General features: G+C 42.7%; 1 protein-coding gene across 1 annotated transcript in view; it reads left to right on the top strand.

Annotated features, from left to right (window-relative positions):
* LOC135525853 (transient receptor potential cation channel subfamily V member 4-like) overlaps nt 1–6,684 on the top strand; it is a 35,650-nt gene extending 28,966 nt beyond the window's left edge. Inside the window, exons 11-16 of the mRNA XM_064953826.1 lie at nt 324–489; nt 596–662; nt 768–1,078; nt 1,347–1,474; nt 1,908–2,038; nt 2,162–6,684. Of these exons, the coding sequence (XP_064809898.1) occupies nt 324–489; nt 596–662; nt 768–1,078; nt 1,347–1,474; nt 1,908–2,038; nt 2,162–2,262 (904 nt within the window). The 3' untranslated portion in view covers nt 2,263–6,684. The remainder of the gene's footprint in view (nt 1–323; nt 490–595; nt 663–767; nt 1,079–1,346; nt 1,475–1,907; nt 2,039–2,161) is intronic.
* The last annotated feature ends 8,195 nt before the right edge of the window (nt 6,685–14,879 follow it).

Genomic DNA, 14,879 nt, shown 5'->3' with positions numbered 1-14,879 from the left:
GTTAAATGCCAAATGGCATTCCCGTGTAGGTAGGAGAATGATTTTTTATTTGAATCTTTATTTAACTAGGCAAGTCAGTTAAGAACAAATTCTTATTTACAATGACGGCCTAGGAACAGAGGGTTAACTGCCTTTTTCAGGAGCAGAATGACAAATTTTGACCTTGTCAGCTCAGTGATTTGATCTAGCAACCTTTTGGTTACCTTTCGGTTACTGGCACAATGCTCTAATATTATTGTACAACGTGTATCTTGTACATTTCGGTCCGTTTTCTTCCATTTGGGGCAAATGAACACGGCCCAACTCTTCTATATATTTTTTAGCTTCATCTACTCTTTGCTGGTGATAGTGACTGCAGCCCTCTACCTGTCGGGTATCGAGGCCTATGTGGCTGTGATGGTGTTTGCGCTGGTCCTGGGCTGGATGAACACTCTCTACTTCACCAGAGGCCTGAAGCTCACCGGTACCTACAGCATCATGATACAGAAGGTATCAACTCCTTCACTCTTTCATCCATCACATTGAATTTGAAATGAATGTGGACTTCTTTGGACACTAGATGGCAGATCACAATTTATCCTTCTTTGGCTCTCAGATTCTCTTCAAAGATTTGTTCCGGTTTCTGCTGGTCTACCTGCTCTTCATGATTGGATACGCATCAGGTACAGTGTCCTCTACTCAGCACTTCTTCTTCTCAGCAGTCTGATGACCAGTTGAAACAGAAGAGAACTTCCCTCATCTTCTCATGTCTCCCATCTCTTCCCCAGCTCTAGTGTCCCTCCTGACAGTGTGCCCCGGGCCGGAAGAGGTGTGTCCAGAGAAAGGTGGCTGCCCCACATACCCCCAGTGCCGGGACACAAACACCTTCAGCAAATTCCTGTTGGACCTGTTCAAACTGACCATCGGGATGGGCGATCTGGACATGGTCAGCAGGACTCAGTACCCGGCTGTCTTCCTCATCCTGCTGGTCACCTACATCATACTCAGCTTTGTTCTACTGCTCAACATGTTGATCGCTCTGATGGGAGAGACGGTGAGCCAGGTGTCCAAGGAGAGCAAGAAGATCTGGAAGCTGCAGGTGAGTGAGGAGGACAGCTGATGGACAGCTAGGTTCCCTAGAATTCATTAGGGCACATTGTAGTAAATGTTTTGCAACAGAAAACAAAAAAAAATAATTTCTTATTGGACAGAAAGTGCAGAAAATCAGCTTTCTTTTTGGTGCCTAATTAACACAACCTTGTTATCCTCTGTTGACGGCATTATGCACAGTGCGTCGTCTAGGCAGAGCCACATTATATTATGAAAGACACAAATACATGTCGGTTGACATTCTGTTTTAACGACAGTGGGCTACGACCATCCTGGACATCGAACGCTCCTTCCCTGTGTGTCTGCGGAAGTCCTTTCGGTCTGGGGAGATGGTGACAGTGGGGAAGAACTGGGACGGCACCCCTGACTGCCGCTGGTGCTTCAGGTACAGTCATTTCTCTGGACTCTCACCCCTCTCTGCACTAAAGAAATGTGTCTGATTGGTCAGTCAGACAGCCCAGTGTGTTCTTTTTGTGATATGCTATATTTTCTGAAAAAAGTTATTCTGGGGTCCACCTCAGTGGTGCGTCTTGAACAGGAGTCCCAAAGGGCGACGCACAGTTGGCCAAGCGTAGACCGTGTTAGGGGAGGGTTTGGCCAAGGGGGCTTTACTTGGCTCATTGCGCTCTAGCGGCTCCTTGTAACAGGCCGGGCGCCTGCAGGCTGACTTCGGTCGTCAGTTGAACAGTGTTTCCTCTGACACATTGGTGTGGCTGGCTTCCGGGTTAAGCGGGCGGGTGTTAAGGGCTTGGCGGGTCATGTTTCGGAGGGCGCATGACAAACATCTTCTAATGTAAACATCTTCTGTGGTCACCCAGGGTGGATGAGGTCAACTGGTGCCACTGGAATCAGAACCTGGCCATAATCAATGAAGACCCGGGCAAGAACGTAACAGAGACCCTCCAAACCTCCAGTACAGTTCATCAAACTGTCCGTGGCCTGAGGAGAGGTGAGACTCTTATACTCGGTTTCTAATAAATGCTCACACAGTTTAAAGACAAATGTACAGTGTATAAGGGCAAGGTAAATCACATTAGCCAACCTTTGACCTTTGTTCCCCAACCTCCTCTAGATCGTTGGTCCACGATGGTGCCGCGGGTTATGGAACAGAATAAAAGGCAGCAACCACGGGATCTAGTATTGGAAATGGAGCCACTGACCTCCAGACATTGAACCTGTGCAGAGCCAATGGGGGGCCCCGGGTCCTTAAGAACACCCTGCAGATCAGAGGTCATCATACTCAAACGGACAAAACAGTGTTGGGCCACAAAGTTTGCCACTTTGCACAAGATTCTGTTGCCAAAAATATGTATTTAAGTATTATAAGAAAATTGAACAGATTTTTAGATCGTTATGAATCTAACGTATGTTCAAGCCAACCATTCATTGCTCTAAATAGGATTCTACTTGATGGTATTAACCCAGGGGGAAGGTGCATCTTTACCTGGTCGCTGGTTCAAATCCCCGAGTTGACTAGGTGAAAAATGTTAATGTGCCTTGAGCTAGGCACCTGTATGTACAGTTGAAGTTGGAAGTTCACATACACCTTAGCCAAATACATTTAAACTCAGTTTTTCACAATTGCTGACATTTAATCCTTGTAAAAATTCCCTGTCTTAGGTCAGTTAGGATCACCACTTTTATTTTAAGAATGTGGAATGTCAGAGTAAGAGTAGAGTGATTTATTTCAGCTTTAATTTCTTTCATCACATTCCCAGTGGGTCAGAAGTTTACATACTCAATTAGTATTTTGTAGCATTGCCTTTAAATTGTTTAACTTGGGTCAAACGTTTCAGGTAGCCTTCCACAAACTTCACACAATAAGTTGGGTGAATTTTGGCCCATTCCTCCTGACAGAGGTGGTGTAACTGAGTCAGGTTTGTAGGCCTTCATGCTCGCACACGCTTTTTCAGTTCTGCCCACAAATTTTCTATACGATTGAGGTCAGGCCTTTGTGATGGCCATTCCAATACCTTGACTTTGTTGTCCTTAAGCCATTTTGACACAACTTTGGAAGTATGCTTGTAGTCATTGTCCCTTTGGAAGACCCATTTGCGACCAAGCTTTAACTTCCTGACTGATGTCTTGAGATGTTGCTATAATATATCCACATCATTTTCCTACCTCATGATGCCATCAATTTTGTGAAGTGCGTCTCCTTCCTGAGCGATCTGATGGCTGCGTGGTCCTATGGTGTTTATACTTGCGTACTATTGTTTGTACAGACGAATGTGGTACCTTCAGGCTTTGGGAAATTGCTTGTGGTCTACATTTTTTTGGGGCTGATTTCTTTTGATTTTTCCATGATGTCAAGCAAAGAGGCACTTGGTTTGAAGGTAGGCTTGAAATACATACAACAGGTACACCTCCAATTGACTCAAATGATGTCAATTAGCCTATCAGAAGCTTCTGAAGCCATGACATCCTTTTCTGGAATTTTACAAGCTGTTTAAAGGCACAGTCATCTTAGTGTATGTAAACTTCTGACCAACTGGAATTGTGATACAGTGAATTATAAATTAAATAATAGTCTGTATAAAATTGTTGGAAAAATTTCCTAACCGACTTGCCAAAATTATAGTTTCTTCACAAAAAAATTCTGGAGTGGTTGGAAAACGTGTTTTAATGACTCCAACATACAGTATGTATGTACAGTTGAAGTTGGAAGTTAACATACACTTAGGTTGGAGTCATTAAAACTTGTTTTTCAACCACTCCAAAAAAATTCTTGTTTACAAACTATAGTTTTGGCAAGTCGGTTAGGACATCAACTTTGTGCATGACACAAGTCATTTTTCCAACAACCAAATCATGCACCCAGGGGGAGCCCCAAGACCGAGTTTGGGAAACCCTGTACTAAAAGACAACTAGAGTTATTGTTATACAGTGCCTTCGGAAAGTATTCAGATCCCTTGACTTTTTCCACGTTTTGTTAAGTTTTTAAAAATCTACACACAATACCCCATAATGACAAAGCGAAAACTGTTGCTAATTTATTAAAAATAAAAAACAGAAATACCTTATTTACATAAGTATTCAGACCCTTTGCTATGAGACTCGAAATTGAGCTCCGGTGCATCCTGTTTCCATTGATCATCCTTGAGATGTTTCTACAACTTGATTGGAGTTCACCTGTGGTAAATTCAATTGATGGGACATGATTTGGAAAGGCACACCTGTCAATATAAGGTCCCACAGTTGACAGTGCATGTCAGCGCAAAAACCAAGCCATGAGGTTGAAGAAATTGTGTTGAGGTACGTATCTGGAAAAGGATACAAAACATTTCTGCACCATTGAAGGTCCCCAAGAACACAGTGGCCTCCATCATTCTTAAATGGAAGAAGTTTGGAACCACCAAGACTCTTCCTAGAGCTGGCCAAACTGAGCAATCAGTTTGGTAGAAGGGCCTTGGTCAGGGAGGTGACCAAGAACCCAATGGTCACTCTGACAGAGTTCCAGAGTTACTTTGTGGAGATGGGAGAAACTTCCATCTCTGCAGCACTCCACCAATCAGGCCTTTCTGGTAGAGTGGCCAGACGGAAGCCACTCCTCAGTAAAAGGCACATAACAACCAGCTTGGAGTTTGCCAAAAGGCACTTAAAGACTGAGAAACAAGATTCTCTGGTCTGATTGAACACTTTGGTCTGAATGCCAAGTGTCATGTCTGCAGAGAAGAATGTGAGAAACTAGCCAAATACAGGTGTGCCAAGCTTGTAGCGTCATACCCAAGCAGACTCGAGGCTGTAATCGCTGCCAAAGGTGCTTCAAAAAAGTACTGAGTCAAGGGTCTGAATACTTATGTAAATGTGATATATATACAGTGCCTTGCGAAAGTATTCGGCCCCCTTGAACTTTGCGACCTTTTGCCACATTTCAGGCTTCAAACATAAAGATATAAAACTGTATTTTTTTGTGAAGAATCAACAACAAGTGGGACACAATCATGAAGTGGAACGACATTTATTGGATATTTCAAACTTTTTTAACAAATCAAAAACTGAAAAATTGGCCGTGCAAAATTATTCAGCCCCCTTAAGTTAATACTTTGTAGCGCCACCTTTTGCTGCGATTACAGCTGTAAGTCGCTTGGGGTATGTCTCTATCAGTTTTGCAAGGCACTGTATATATATATTTTGTTTTGCAACAATTTCGAAAAATATTGGGTGTGGATTATTATAATGTATATGTATATTTTAAACCTTTATGTAACTAGGCAAGTCAGTTGAGAACAAATTCTTATTTACAATGATGGCCTACACCGGCCAAACCCGGATGGCGCTGGGCCAATTGTGCGCCGCCCTATGGTACTCCCAATCACGGACCGTTGAGATACAGCCCGGATTCAGACCAGGATGTCTGTAGTGATGCCTCAAGCACTGAGATCCAGTGCATTTGACTGCTGCGACACTCGGAAGGGAGAAAAAAACAATTTAATCCATTTTAGAATAAGGCAACAGTACAGAATGTCACCTTTTCATTTGAGGGTATTTTCATACATATCTGTTTTACAGTTTAGAAATGAAGCGCTGTATGTATCTAGTCCCCCCATTTGAAGGTGTCATAAGTATTGGACAAATTCACTTCAAAAGTCTAGTATTTGGTCCCTAGCATGCAATGACTCCATCCCGTGATTGGGACTGTGCAAAGCTGTCACCAAGGCAAAGGGTGGCTACTTTGAAGAATCTCAAATTTAAAATATATTTTGATTTCTTTAACACTTTTTTTGTTTACTATGTAGAAAATAGTAATAATAAAGACAAACCCTTGAATGAGTAGGTGTTCTAAAACTTTTGACCGGCAGTGTATGTCTCTGAACACTTAATTAATTAGGATGCTACCAAGTAAGAAAGTAATTAAGAAAGTTATAGATGCAGAAAGATCACACCCCCTAAACATGATGACCTCTTACCATAACCAATAACAGGAGAGGTTATCATTTTTTTGGGTATGATATTTATGCTTTTCTAAACATATTATATTGTTATTTACAATAAAAATGACTCCAAAATGACACAATACATTATTTAGCATTAATTTATATTGTAGAGTCACATAATTCATGTAGTCATTGCATGCTAGGAATATGGGACCAAATACTATTACTTCTGACTCAATTTAATTAACTTTAAGTGAACTTGGCCAAATACATATGACACCTTCAAATGGGGGGGACCAGATACATAAAGTGCTTGCATTTCTAAATGGTAAAACAGATTTATGAGAATACCCTACAATAAAAGGTGACATTCTGTACTGTCGCCTCATAAAACATTTGATCTCAAAACCAAAATGCTGGAGTATAGAGCCAAATTAAAAGTTTTAAACGTCACTGTCCAAGGAAATACATTGGGGAGTGTATGTACATGTGTTTTTAGAGGTTTGGTGTTCTATGAAAATATACCTTCATTTAAGACTGATCCAATATCACCCAGGGAATGATTTTGAATATGGAGGCATTACTATTGCAGTGAGGAATATTTAAGATGTCAATTTAAGATTGGTGTTTTGAGGCCATTTTGGGACATTATTGGATGAATGTCTTCCTATGTGTTTCAATGTTTTTTTAATACAATTCTTTATACATTTTGCAACAAAGTTAACTCCTAGTCCTTTGTGCCTTTTTTAATGAATTAATCATATGACATAATATCAAATTGCATGAGCTATATGATTTCTTGCCGTTCTGAATCTGCAATCAACAGCAATCCTTATGTTGGTCAGCAGATGGAAGCAGAGGTCTAAATTCCTAAATATGCTCAGTGGCCTTTCTTCCCTACAGCACAAAGGTTGTATTCATTAGGCACTAAACGGAATGAAACAAACTGAAACAGTAAGGGACCACCTGAACTTGTGTAATAAGAAATGCTCTTTTTCCACTGCAAAATGTTTTGCTAAGGTGTGCCCAAATGAATACGACCCTGACTAATTACTTCTCCAATTTAAAAACACAGTCTTCTTCAACAAAAGTCAAAGCCTACTACCTTCCAAAGCACCTTTAAGTTTTTCTCCTTTATTCATCCACCCTTCTCCTATGTCTTCTCCTGTTGTCTGGTTAAACAGTCATATGTTTCAGATAGGTAGTAGGCAGAAGTGCTGCTGGGCCTGTATTAACAATAAGGGGTGCTGATGTAGGATCAGGTCCCCCCTATCCATATAATCTTATTTATTATGATCTCAAAGGGAAATAAGGGGTGCTGATGTAGGATCAGGTCCCCCCTATCCATATAATCTTATTTATTATGATCTCAAAGTGAAATAAGGGGTGCTGATGTAGGATCAGGTCCCCCCTATCCATATAATCTCATTTATTATGATCTCAAAGTGAAATAAGGGGTGCTGATGTAGGATCAGGTCCCCCCTATCCATATAATCTTATTTATTATGATCTCAAAGGGAAATAAGGGGTGCTGATGTAGGATCAGGTCCCCCCTATCCATATAATCTTATTTATTATGATCTCAAAGGGAAATAAGGGGTGCTGATGTATCAGGTCCCCCTATCCATATAATCTCATTTATTATGATCTCAAAGGGAAATAAGGGGTGCTGATGTAGGATCAGGTCCCCCCTATCCATATAATCTTATTTATTATGATCTCAAAGGGAAATCTGACCTATAGCTGCATTTTGTGAATATGGACCCAGAGCCTCATCCATCACTTTCCCACCTCCCTCCCTCCCTCCCTCCCCCTCCCTCCCTCCCTCCCTCCCCCTCCCTCCCTCCCTCCCTCCCTCCCTCCCTCCCTCCCTCCCCCTCACTCCATCCCTCCCTCCATCCCTCCATCCCTCACTCCATCCCTCACTCCCTCCCTAGCCTTGCTGAAGGACACCGGGAATCTCTTGCTACCTCACAGGAGAGGCTAATCCTCTTTGCCCCAACTTTAACTGGGGCACTAATCCTCCTTGTTTATCTAAGCAGTGTGAGCACCTAGCTAGCTCTGCTGACAACTTGGCCTGCCCTCCTCCCTCCCTGCAACCTCATTATCTAGGACAGGGCCAGGGTTTGCTAGTGTCACCGTCAACAACCCTCTCTGGAACCGCACACTTACACAGGAAGTCGTTAAGCTAGTGATTTTCTCTCATATGCTGTACTAGCCTTGCGTCATCGTATGAGTAACTGTGTCTCTGACGCAACACCACAAGTGGTAGATAAGTGGGGTCAGTCCCTGTGTTGGGATCTGTAATTGGTTGACTGTCTATAACACATTGTTTACTGTCATTATAGGGCCATTCTTATACAACAGAGCTGTAGCTGGCAGCACACCTTGTCCAGATATTGCCACCTAGCCAATTAGGCCATTAGAATTAGAGCCTGATGAGTCTGAAGATGATGATACCACAGAGTTTCTAAACCCAGAGGCCCAACATAGCAAGTCTTCCGGGAACACTTGAGAAGCAGACTTGGCAGACCAGACGGGGGCTTAAAAAGTCAATAAGAGAAGTTTAAATGTCTTCCTAGTTGTTATTTTTCTCAATCTAAAGGCAAAACCTAGATTTGAGCCGATGTCTTAAGTAGTTAAACATGTTATTACTCCAACCTCATGAAAGTGACCAACTGACACATTTCCATTTTTGTCAAAAACAGCTTTATATCGAATGAGTGCCTTTGATTTGACGGCTCAGCACTCCACTCATGCTTGCCTTTCTCACTCACTGCTGCTTTTCTTGTGTTTTGGTTTGCGTACATTATGATATTGACAGCATCCAACTCAGATCAAGTGTCCTGCCCAGCCCATTGGATCATTCATTACTTTTTCAATAATGAATATCAATCGAAAATTGCGCAATTCTTTTGTATCATTATTAAAGACACTCAAATTGAAGCAAAGTTTATTTGTCACGTGTGCCGAATACAACAGGTGTAGGTAGACCTTACAGTGAAATACTTACTTACAGGCTCTAACCAATAGTGCAAAAAGGGTATTAAATGAACAAGGTAAGTAAAGAAATAAAAGAACAGTAAAAAGACAGGCTATATACAGTAGCGAGGCTATAAAAGTAGCGGGGCTACATACAGACACTGGTTAGTCAGGCTGATTGAGGTAGTATATACATGAATGTATAGTTAAAGTGACTGCATATATGATAAACAGAGAGTAGCAGCGTATAAAGAGGGGTTGGGGTGGGGGGCACACAATGCAAATAGTCCGGGTAGCCATTTGATTACCTGTTCAGGAGTCTTATGGCTTGGGGGTAAAAACTGTTGAGAAGCCTTTTTGTCCTAGACTTGGCACTCCGGTACCGCTTGCCATGCGGTAGTAGTGAGAACAGTCTAAGACTGGGGTGGCTGGGGTCTTTAACAATTTTTTGTGCCTTCCTCTGACACCGCCTGGTGTAGAGGTCCTGGATGTCAGGCAGCTTAACCCCGGTGATGTACTGGGCCGTACGCACTGCCGTCTGTAGTGCCTTGCGGTCAGAGGCCGAGCAATTGCCGTACCAGGCAGTCTCGATGTTGCAGCTGTAGGACCTTTTGAGGATCTGAGGACCCATGCCAAATCTTTTTAGTTTTCTGAGGGGGAATAGGATAGGCTTTGTCATGCCCTCGTCACGACTGTCTTGGTGTGTTTGGACCATTCTAGTTTGTTGTTGATGTGGACACCAAGGAACTTGAAGTTCTCAACCTGCTCCACTACAGCCCCGTCGATGAGAATGGGGGCGTGCTCGATCCTCCTTTTTCTGTAGTCCACAATCATCTCCTTAGTCTTGGTTACGTTGAGGGATAGGTTGCTATTCTGGCACCACCCGGCCAGGTCTCTAACCTCCTCCATTTAGGCTGTCTCGTCATTGTCGGTGATCAGGCTGTTGTGTCATCTACAAACTTAATGAGGGTGTTGGAGTCGTGCCTGGCCATGCAGTCGTGTTTGAACAGGGAGTACAGGAGGGGACTGAGCACGCACCCTTGGGGAGCTCCAGTGTTGAGGATCAGCGTGGCAGATGTATTGCTACCTACCCTCACCACCTGGGGAGGCCCGTCAGGAAGTCCAGGATCCAGTTGCAGAGGGAGGTGTTTAGTCCCAGGATCCTTAGCTTAGTGATGAGCTATGAGGGGACTATGTTGTTGAACGCTAAGCTGTATTTAATGAATAGCATTCTCACATAAGTGTTCCTTTTGTCCAGGTGGGGAAGGGCAGTGTGGATTGCAATAGAGATTGCATCATCTGTGAATCTGTTTGGGCGGTATGCAAATTGGAGTGGGTCTAGGGTTTCTGGGATAATGGTGTTGATGCTTTAAAGGCATCAACTCAGCTCTAACTCTATCCACATATGCTCATCATCATGGGATCAGAATGAGGAAGAAAGGAGAACTGTAATTCTTTCATCAATGAAATGAACCATGGCTAACTTGATATTTACCCCATCCCTCACAGCCATTTAAAGACACACCCCAGCTATTTTGGAACTTTTCCTGTTGAAAAACATTATCCCACATATAAATACCGTACTGTATTTAAGATGTACCAAGATATTCTCTGGTACTTTTGTATACTATGTAGCCAGCGGTTCTGAAAATAGCGCTCATGAGCCAAAAGTAGTCCCTGGAAATTGCGTACTACGTCACAAATGTGCAGATATGTGCACCACATCATTGCTCTCTCTCTCTCTCTTGCTGTGCATCTTTCTAGCTGTCACTCAAATGGCAAAGGGCTGAAGCTCATTGGCTGGAACTCGAATTGCTAGGGGGCTGGCTCATGGCAAGGTACATGTATGGAAAATTGTGCGGGACAGCTTCCAGACCACAGTCGCTTTCAAACTAGGGATTTCAGTGGCTAATTGAGGTAAAACAGTTATTCTGCTCATAGATTATGCATATATGAACTACACATTGACATATCCAGCTCAAAGTGGGATGTTTAAAAGATACTTGCTAGTCTCCAAAGTACCGGAGCATCTGTCTTTAAAGGTAGATAGAGAGGTGGTAGAGTCCAGAAAGCAGATCCGTTTAGAGTCATGCTGACATGTTTATTTCAGGATCACTCATTGTCCCTTAGACAAATAATTTTTCCAAACGTAATTATTCTTTCCTTTGAAGTAATTCCATGAAAGGCTTTTCATATGCACCTGTGAAATACATCGCCCATGTCAGACATTTCTAAATGAATATATCCACTGGGAGAGTTCGGAACAACGACCAAGGCTGTATTTTCTTGACCTTTTATTTAACTAGCCAAGCTAGTTAAGAACAAATTCTTATTTACAATGACGGCCTCCACCGGTCAAACTCTAACCCGAACGACGCTGGGCAAATTGTGCGCCAGATTCATTAGGGCTCACCGTGGCAAAAGGCTTTGCAACGGAAAACAAACTGAGCGTTTGTTATTAGACAAGTTCAGGCCCTCCCTGTTTCAGTCGGTTTTCTTCCATTTAGTGCCTAATAAATTGGGCCCCAGGCAGTGGTGTAAAGTACTTCAGTAAAAATACTTGAAAGTACTACCTAAGTATTTTTTGGGGTATCCGTACTTTACTTTACTATTTATATTTTTGACAACTGTGACTTTTACTTCACTACATTCCTATTGAAAACAATATACTTTTTACTCCATATATTTCCCTGACACCCAAAAAGACTCATTACATTTTGAATGCTTAGCAGGACAGGAAAATTGCCTAATTCACACACATATCAAGAGAACATCCCTGGTCATCCCTACAGCCTCTGATCTGGCGGACTCACTAAACACATGCTTTGTTTGTAAATTATGTCTGAGTGTTGGAGCATGCCTCTGGCTATACATCATTAAAAAAAGAATAATTATGCAGTCTGGTTTGCTTAATACAAGGATTTACTTTTACTTTTGATACTTTAGTATATTTAAAACCAAATACTTTTAGACTTTTACTCAAGTAGTATTTTACTGGGCGACCTTAACTTTTACTTGAGTCATTTTCTATTGAGGTATCTTTACTTGTACTCAAGTATGACAATTGGGTACTTTTTCCACCACTGGCTCCAGGTATCATGGGGGAATGTGGCTGGTGAGATGACCTTTCGTCTAGAATCTGAGAAGGAGCAAACTTGGGATGATTCAGAGTGTCAAAATGGCAGGTTGATGGTACAGTGACGGCAGAGCTACAGCAGCCCATTGGCTCATGCTATGGGCGTTTGTCCTCTTGATTTCTTGTGAAATTGCCAGGGACTCAATGTAGCGTGCAGGTGGATGAGTTTTGCTAATAAGAGAAGCATTTCTGCTCCACAGATCCCCTCTTTTCTGTGTGAGTGAGCGTGCATGAAATCAGTGTGCAGTGAGTCTCCCAGCTCCACATGCTCTGCTGGAGACGGCTGCCTGTGCCTGCCTCATCAGCCTGGGAGCTTATCACAGGGTTTAGGTGGGTGGAGTGGAATGGAGTGGTGGTGGGGAGGAGGGAAGGGAGAAAAACAACGACAGCTCAACTTTCAGAGTTGGAGGTGCCAGTGTCATTAAACATTTAACTCGGGTGCTTGTAGTTTGAAGTCAGGATTCAATCCAAGGCGCATTTAAATAGCAGTGCACTGGACAGCCAGACAATGAGCCTTTTTAAAGGCATTTTCCTCAAAGTTTGCTGATATCTCATTCACGGTAAACGCTACACATGTCGGCTCAAGCGTAAATTATAGCTGAGTTGGTAGCTCAGCTGGTAGAGAATGTCGCTTGCAACGCCAAGATAGTGGGTTTAATTCCCAGGACTACCTGTACTCAAAACGAATCCACACATGACTGTAAATTGCGTTGAATGAAAGCATCTGCTAAATGGCATATTTAAAAAAAAATGTTTTTAAGTGTTTTAATTTAACCTTTATTTAACTAGGCAAGTCAGTTAAGAACATATTCTTATTTACAATGGTGGCCTACCCCGGTGCCTTCAGAAAGTATTCAGACCCCTTAACTTTTTCCACGTTTTGTTAGATTACAGTTATCAATCTACATACAATACCCCATAATGGCAAAAGCAGGTTTTTGGAAATATTTGTTAATTTATTAAAAAATATATATAAATACATAAGTATTCAGACCCTTTACTCAGTACTTTGTTCAAGCACCTTTGGCAGCGCTTACAGCACCGAGTCTTCTTGAGTATGACGCTACAAGCTTTGCACATCTGTATTTGGGGAGTTTCTCCCATGCTTCTCTGCAGATGCTCTCAAGCTCTGTCAGGTTCGATGGAGAGCATTGATGCGCAACTATTTTCAGGTCTCCCTAGAGATGTTCGATAGGGTTCAAGTCCGTGCTCTGGCTGGGCCACTCAAGGACATTCAGCGACTTGTCCCGAAGCCACTCCTGCGTTGTCTTGGCTGTGTGCTTAGGGTTGTTGTCCTGTTGGAAGGTGAACCTAGAGCAGGTTTTTATCAAGGATCTCTGTGTACTTTGCTCCGTTCATCTTTCCCTTGATCCTGACTGGTCTCCCAGTCCCTGCTGCTGAAAAACATCCCCACAGCTTGATGCTGCCACCACCATGCTGCACCGTAGGGATGGGGCCAGATTTCCTCTAAATGATGCTTGACATTCAGGCCAAATAGTTTCATCAGACCAGAGAATCTTGTTTCTCATGGTCTGAGAGTCTTTAGGTGCCTTTTGGCAAACTCCAAGTGGGCTGTCATATGCCTTTTAATGAAGAATGACTCTGGCCACTCTACCATAAAGGCCTGATAGGTGGAGAGATGGTTGTCCTTTTGGAAGGTTCTCCCATCTCCACAGAGGAACTCTAGAGCTCTGTGGGTGACCATCAGGTTCTTGGTCACCTCTCTGTCCAAGGCCCTTCTCCCCCGATTTCTCAGGTTGGCCGGACGACCATCCCTAGGAAGAGTCTTGCTGGTTCCAAACTTCTTCCATTTAAGAATGATGGAGGCCAATGTGTTCGAGGGGATCTTCAATGTTTCAGAAATGTGTTTGTACCCTTCCCTGGATCTGTGCCTCGACACAATCCTGTCTCTGAGCTCTACGGATAATTCCTTCGACCTCATGGCTTGGTTTTTGCTCTGACATGCACTGTCAACTGTGGGAGTTTATATATAAATGGGTGTGTGCCTTTCCACATCATGTTCAAACAATTCAATTTACAACAGGTGGACTCCAATGAAGTTGGACTGTATGACTGTATTACTGTATAATGCTCTGCTCTATAACGCATCTTGAATTGAATCCTGGCCCTACTTTGTGGTGTAGATGTGTTTCCAAATGTGCTTAACGCTCTCATACCCTATAGGCCTACTGTTGTACACGCTCTCACATACAGTACACACCAACAAATGAAGAAGAAAGGGAACTTATAACATGGTCACTGATTAAATACCATTATTAAATACCATTATTAAATACCATTATTTGATTGGATCAAGTTATCACCTGACAGCCAGAGTTAATAAACACACGTGTAGAATTCTGTCCAACTCAAAGCCCAGGAACAAGTACAAGAGGGAATACACATACATTACACTTTGTCTACTGGAAGCTACTTTATAGTATGATCAAGCGACTGCGAGGGGAGAGAGAGGTCAATGGCTTTCAGTTGACCTCTAACTAATCAGGGTTATTCCTTGTTTGGAGAAACCTCTGCTACCCCCTCCCTCCCCGATCATGCACTGTATAATCAGCTGCTATAGGACACCTCCTTTTGGCTAGCTTGCTAAATTGAGTGTAAAAAGAGTTTAATCCAAATCTTGTTTTATCTCGCCCTCTCTTTATCTAAGCCCATCTTTAGACGTTCCCAGGTCATGTGGTTCCCCCTTCCTCTAAATCTCCATCTAGGAAAGAATGTTATCCCATTACACAATCAAAAAGGTACCCCTCCCCACTTAATTTGTTGTCCTCCCTTTG

This window comes from Oncorhynchus masou, chromosome 1, assembly GCF_036934945.1.
Source record: "Oncorhynchus masou masou isolate Uvic2021 chromosome 1, UVic_Omas_1.1, whole genome shotgun sequence".
NCBI classification, from domain to species: domain Eukaryota; kingdom Metazoa; phylum Chordata; class Actinopteri; order Salmoniformes; family Salmonidae; genus Oncorhynchus; species Oncorhynchus masou.
Note: the sequence above shows the minus strand (reverse complement) of the source record. Positions and strands in the feature narration are given on the sequence as shown.